Below are 6,244 nucleotides of genomic sequence, written 5' to 3' on the forward strand. Positions count from 1 at the left end.
TGATGATTACACCCAAGTACACATTGCACCGCTCATGAGGAACTATTAGGTTCCTCAGTGACGATAAGGTGTGGTGTGTGTTAACAGGACATTGACAGAATTTTCCAAGTACAGCATGACCAAGTCATTTTCCAGTCTTGACAGAGGGCATTTTTAACCTCTCACTAAAAGCAAAGCCAGACCCCATCTAGCGCTGACTTTAGCTGGACTATTTGAGCAAAGTGGGCAGACTTGAAAAGCCTCCCAAAAACCTTGCTTAAATGAATGAAGAAGTGTTTTGGCGCAAAGGTTAGGAGAAACGATGCACTTAGCCCAAGAGGGTGAGATGGGTCACTGTGTGTAGATAACCCCTGGACCCCATCCTAATGGTGCTTTCACATATATTTTCGACTTGCTAACTGGTTGAATGCTGCACGTGTATAAATATAACCAGTTGGCAAGTCTGACATTTTCTTGTTTCCTAGTTTCGACTAGCATGTGAACGTGCCATAAGGGCCAGATGAGATGTGGAGAGAGGTTCTTATTTAGGGGCATATCTCAGAGCATCCATTTCCCTTCTTACAGTAGCCTCTTATTTAGTCAGTGTATTTTGATCACTCATACTGAAAGTGAGGTTGGCCACAATTGCAGCAGCAGACAAACTCCAGCAGAGGGCACATTTTGCCAACAAGAGAGATCGACATTCAACACACAATTTTCCGGTTTGCCCAGTGGTATTCCCTGTATTTCTTTGTCCAGTTGAAGTATTTGCATTCGATATCTCCTAAACATCTATTGTGTTTTAGATCCAAACAAGGTAATTTATCGTATGCACACACACACAGCGAGCCTTGCTCAGAAATCACCTGTGCAGTATACTGAGTGTACAAAACATTCGGAACACCTTCCTAATATTGAGTTGTACACCTTTTGCCATCAGAACAGCCTCAATTCATCAAGGCATGGACTCAACAAGGTGTCAAGAGCATTCCACATTTGTGTCAAGTTGGCTGAATGTTCTTTGGGTGGTGGACCATTCTTGATACACACGGGAAACTTGAGCGTGAAAAACCCAGCAGCGTTGCAGTTCTTGACACTCAAACCAGTGAGCCTGGCACCTACTACCATACCCGGTTCAAAGGCACTTCAATCTTTTGTCTTACCCATTCACCCTCTGAATGGCACACATACACAATCCATGTCTCAAGACATAAAAAGGCCTTTAACCGGTCTCCTCCCATTAATCTACACTGATTGAAGTGGATTTAACAAGTGACATCAATAAGGGATCATAGCTTTCACCTTGTCAGTCCATGTCATGTTCGTAATGTTTTGTACACTCAGTGTATATGCAACACCTGCTGACTAGGGATACCTAAAATGGCGCAACTACCAGACTAATACAGTTCCTGTTAATGAGGGGGAACACCTTAACCAGTATAAGGTAGGTTTGTGACAGGCCACCTATTGAGCAATGCAATGGACGAGGCAATACTATAAAAAAATAACAAGATTCTTCAGTTTCAAGATTCAAAAACCAACTGTTTACCAGTATAAATAGTAATAAATACCCGGAAGGTGACTTGTGCACTACCAGACAATTAGAATACCTAGGACTACAATCACATTACTGTCTCTTTAAGAGGAATAAGTTACATCGTACATCATTTCATTCTTATAAGGAATCTACCTGGAGCGGGGAGTGGCGCTTAGAGCAAGAACTACAACAAAAAAGAGCCGACAACCCTGAACGCAGGGCAAACAATGTTTAGGACGGACGCCACTGTGAGCTAGCTTCAGACACTCTAGTATGGCCCGACAGCTTGAATCTTGTACTCCAGCGCCATGGACGTGCTGCCAGAGGTGCTTGACCCTGAACACAGGTGCACCACGGGTTGTAAAGGAGACAGAGGGCGTGAACTGCAATGAAAGAGCATAGTTAGTGGATCACAGGAGGGTGGTTAAAAAGGAGTGGAGCGTGGGACTCAGACAATAATTTATTTTTGTTTCAGCATCACAATGCACAATTTCCATACATTATCCTCAGCTCTAAGAGTTCCCCACATCTGTCACACTTCAATGGTTAGCAGCAATGCCAGAGCTCTCAAACAAACATTACTACTAACATGAAGTTTCTCACACAATTCATATTCAATCAAACATTGGTGTTGTAACACTCACAGACGGTGTGCCCAGGGCGAAGGAGAGTGTCTAGGTGGACTATGGGCGCCAATAAACACTACATTTACAATCATTCCTATTTCTCAAGCTTAAAAAATAAATCAGGTCAATTAAACCACCACTCCTGTCCTCCCATAGCAGGCCAACCAGTAAGGGGATCTCCCTGATTGACACAAATAGGAAGGCTTTTATACAAAAGGCCACGCCCTTAAAGGGGCACTCAGCAGTTGCTGCATCCATTTTTAAAAATATGTACCCATTAATTCTTGAAGAATATAACTTATAAATGCCTCATGAGCTTAGTTCAACTGTCGTACCCCATCAGAACCCAAAATATAAGCTTATTTTGCACCAATATTGGTAAACAAAGTAAATTTAATAAAACACCATATAGCCTCAAAACATGGTTAAAACTATCATTTTGATATCATGGATGGTCAATCCTTGCATCCACAGCTCTGTCTATGAATTTGAGAGTGGTTACATTTCTCCAGGCCCATCCCTCAGGTTTTTACCAAAATGGGCGGGAAGTAAACTTTGTTATTGTTTCTACTGCTGTTTGCCATTTTTAATTAACAATCTAATACACCTGGCACTGGCAGACCAACAAGGGTGCATTCACAATAGTTTGACAGTTCCACCCGTTATATATACACTGATTTGCGCCAGGTTATCAGCCTCTCTCATCTGGCCATCATTTCCTTGTTCTCCGCAGCCAAGGAAACCTTTGGACCATGAAAGGAACCTCACACAATGGCTCTTCCATATTCATTAAATGATCCTGGCGCTTCCTGGTCCATTTGAGTTAATGATTCAGTAAAGTAATGTTTGTTTTCAAGACGTCACACCAGGAAGAGAGTACTCAGGGGGACTAGAAACACCCAGGGTTTCCACATAGGACCAATGGCCCCTGCCCCGCTGGCATTGAGCACATTAACCCTGGCTTCACCATGCTCTGGCACCACTAAACTGCTGGTCAGGTAGGCTCCAGTACTGGGGATCCACAGGGAGCAGTTGTAGGACCCTTCCCCAGAGACGGTCTTTCTTTTCAGGGAACTAGTCACAGTCAACGACCCTCCATCCTCCACTTGTTTAGTGTTGATTTTAGATTCCCCAGTCACGTTGTTGGGTCCCTGGAACCAGTGCACCTTTCCGTCAGGGTAGACCCCAGTGAAGGTGCAGGTTGGGCCCTCATCACTGATGCTGGGCTGGACCGTCCTGTAGCACTCTGAATGGAAACAGAGCAAGTTTTTTTTTAACACAATTATTATGGCTGAGGTTGGAGAGTTCTTGAGAAATGGTGCAATGTGCTTCCGTAAGCCCCCTGACACCATTAGTCATACATTTTGCTCAGTGGAGGCACTGTAAATTCCCATGTAGTTAAGCAATGGCCATCAGCTCCCACTGACCTATATGCAATATTGACGAACAGTGCACAATGCCAATGGCAGAGGAGAATGGTGGGAGGAGCTATAGGAGGTCTGGCTCATTGTAATGTAATGGCTGGAATGGAATTAATGGAACGGAGTCAAACAAGACTACCGTTTCATTTATTCCATTCCAGCCATTACATTACAATGAGCCAGTCCTCCTATAGCTTCTTCCACCAGCTTCTGGTCAATGGCTTCGGAATACATGCATGATAGACGTCTAGGTTATGACAGTATTACATGAGTGAGAATGGGCTAGGACACTCACCTTGCAGCTTCACCGTTGTGGTGGACATCTTTACCCCTTTATTGGAGCGCAGCTTGCACAAGTACTTTCCCTGCTCCAGTGGCTGTACCTGCAGCAGGGTCAGGGTCAGCTGTGTCTGTGGGGTATAACTACACTCCATTACACTAGGTGTGTTCCCTGGGTGGGTCCCGGTCACCCCAGTCTCGTTAACATCACACAGGCACTTCCCATCCTGGCGGACCCAGGCCATGTGTGTGACTGACAGCCCCTCCTGGGAGGTGGAGATGCTGCATTGCAGCGTGACACTCTGGTGACATGGCACGATCAGAGAGTCAACAGTGTTTAGCTTCACCAGCTCTGTGGATTAAGGAGATATTGGAGTTAGTTTCTTCACTTAGCTCTCTTGGAATGACTGTGCTCAACTAATGCTTGTTCCTGACTTGAACCATTTGCGTTATGAGCCTACTAGTTTGGGGCCAAAGCTACATTGTTGTATTGGCAAGTACCAAAGACATGCAGAATCAGACTGACACTCAGCCACATGAAATACAAATATTGTTACAGTAACCATGTAGTTATGGTCGGCTGTGTATTAGTCCTGGAAGTCACAAGCTTCAGCTTGTAAAGAAATGATGATTGACTGGTTGTGCTCGTCCAGGGCTACAATCAAAATATGTACTGTGGAGGTACGAGGACCAGGGTTGGGAAACACTGCGGTAGACAAAGAAAGAGTGTCTTTAAAAGTAAAGTTTCAACTTGATTTGCTTACCTGCTGTTGTGAGTGCGACGGCAACACAGAGCCAAAGTATCACAGTTCGCTCGGTGAACAGCTTCATCTTGGTCATGTTACACTAGTATGTCACTCTCACCCAGTGTACCTGATATTCACCTTCACCTGTTGCAAACACAGTGCACTCATTCATGTAACTGATTGAGCCTTACAAGAGAAGTACAGATGTAGGATCTTAATTTGATCACCCTCTTGCAGGAGGGTGACATCAATAAGTGATCATAGCTTTCACCTGTATTCACCTGGTCAGTTTGTCATGGAAAGAGCAGGTGTTTTGTACACTCAGTCTATATAAAACACAGGACAATTACGTTTTTGACTGCACTGGGCCTTTAAAAGTACAGCTAGATAAGTTATATTGCTGGTGACATAGGTCTGACAGATACCGAAGCAAACTTGACTCACCTCAATGTGAAGAATTGCTTGTCCCTTGCTTCTTTGAGTAACTGTTTCTGATAACTTCTGAGCTCCTTCTCAAATAAATCCTCCCATATTTCCTTGTAGGTTCCTTCAGCAAGGGGTGGGTAGTTAATGCTTAAGTAAGGAGGCTTTGTGGGGCTGCTGTACTTATCTCTGAGAAGGGTGTGTCTCATAACTACCTCTTGCTGCTGATCTGAAAGATAGTGAGAGAAGGTGTGTGTTACAGAGAGAGGTATAGAGAGTGATAGGTTAATGATAAGTCAAGTGAAACTGTCCAATGAAGTTGTAATGGGAGATGTTGCTCTGATTGGGTGCCAACATCAAGGGGTGAGAGTGTTGTTGCAGAAATCACTCCCACTCATGTGATTGTCTCATTCATAAGAAGAAAGTGCTTCACTTGATATGTTTCAGTGTTAACCTTCGTATTGTCATCACTTAGACATGATCAAATATATATAATTTTTCTGTATATCTGGTAATAAAAGTTTATGACGGTGTTTTGACTGGTATCTTAATCTTTATAGCCACTCATAGACAACATATTCAAGTATCTTCAGTTTGTCATAAATGTATTAATGTTGTAGAACAAGGGTGAAAAACACAGATGCAGTGTAAATGATCCTGTAGAAACTGGATCTTTGAGAATGTATGTTATAAGGTTTTTCGAGTTTGCGAAGTTCAAAAACATAATTGAACCCTTTTAGCTTGAATAATATTTGATCACACAGTTAGACAGATAAGATATCTTTAGTGAGTGTTCATGCCACTTTGTTTCCTGAGTAAAAAAAAAACTAAAGTGCCCTTCAGCTTGTCCTTGGACGTTTTCACTAATCACTTTACCTGACAAGCCTTTCCCCAGCTCCGAGCTTGTATTTAAGCTGTAACATTTATACATACATAGGTCAGATCCCCCAAAGTGTTCCTTGAGTGTTGTGGGTGTGAGGCAACTCAATATGCATGTAGAATTCTGACTTCTGACTATACCTTGACCCCTCAGTTGTGGATAACCTCTAGTGGAACACCCCAGGGTGAGAGACAACAGCAAAGAGAGAGGAGCCTGGCAGGGTCTCACTGATGGCTGACCCACAGGCCTGGCCTCTCTGTTGGACCTCTGTGGTCTGCTGTGTGGAAGTGTGTGTGTGTTGCAGGTCTTCTGTCTGTGTATGTACTGTGTATGGTGTACTCTTGTGTGTGTGT

At 43.6% G+C, this 6,244-nt stretch overlaps 1 protein-coding gene across 1 annotated transcript; it reads right to left on the reverse strand.

The window, feature by feature from the left end:
* Positions 1-1,963: 1,963 nt before the first annotated feature.
* On the reverse strand, positions 1,964-5,234 carry LOC121533272 (programmed cell death 1 ligand 1). The gene is made up of 4 exons (XM_041839092.2): positions 5,033-5,234; positions 4,607-4,732; positions 3,859-4,194; positions 1,964-3,388 (listed from the first exon to the last, which is right to left on the reverse strand). Exons 2-4 carry the CDS (start codon positions 4,680-4,682, stop codon positions 3,003-3,005), a joined length of 798 nt encoding a protein of 265 aa, XP_041695026.2. The 5' UTR covers positions 4,683-4,732; positions 5,033-5,234; the 3' UTR covers positions 1,964-3,002.
* Between the last annotated feature and the right edge of the window lie 1,010 nt (positions 5,235-6,244).

Source organism: Coregonus clupeaformis, chromosome 20, assembly GCF_020615455.1.
Source record: "Coregonus clupeaformis isolate EN_2021a chromosome 20, ASM2061545v1, whole genome shotgun sequence".
NCBI lineage: Eukaryota > Metazoa > Chordata > Actinopteri > Salmoniformes > Salmonidae > Coregonus > Coregonus clupeaformis.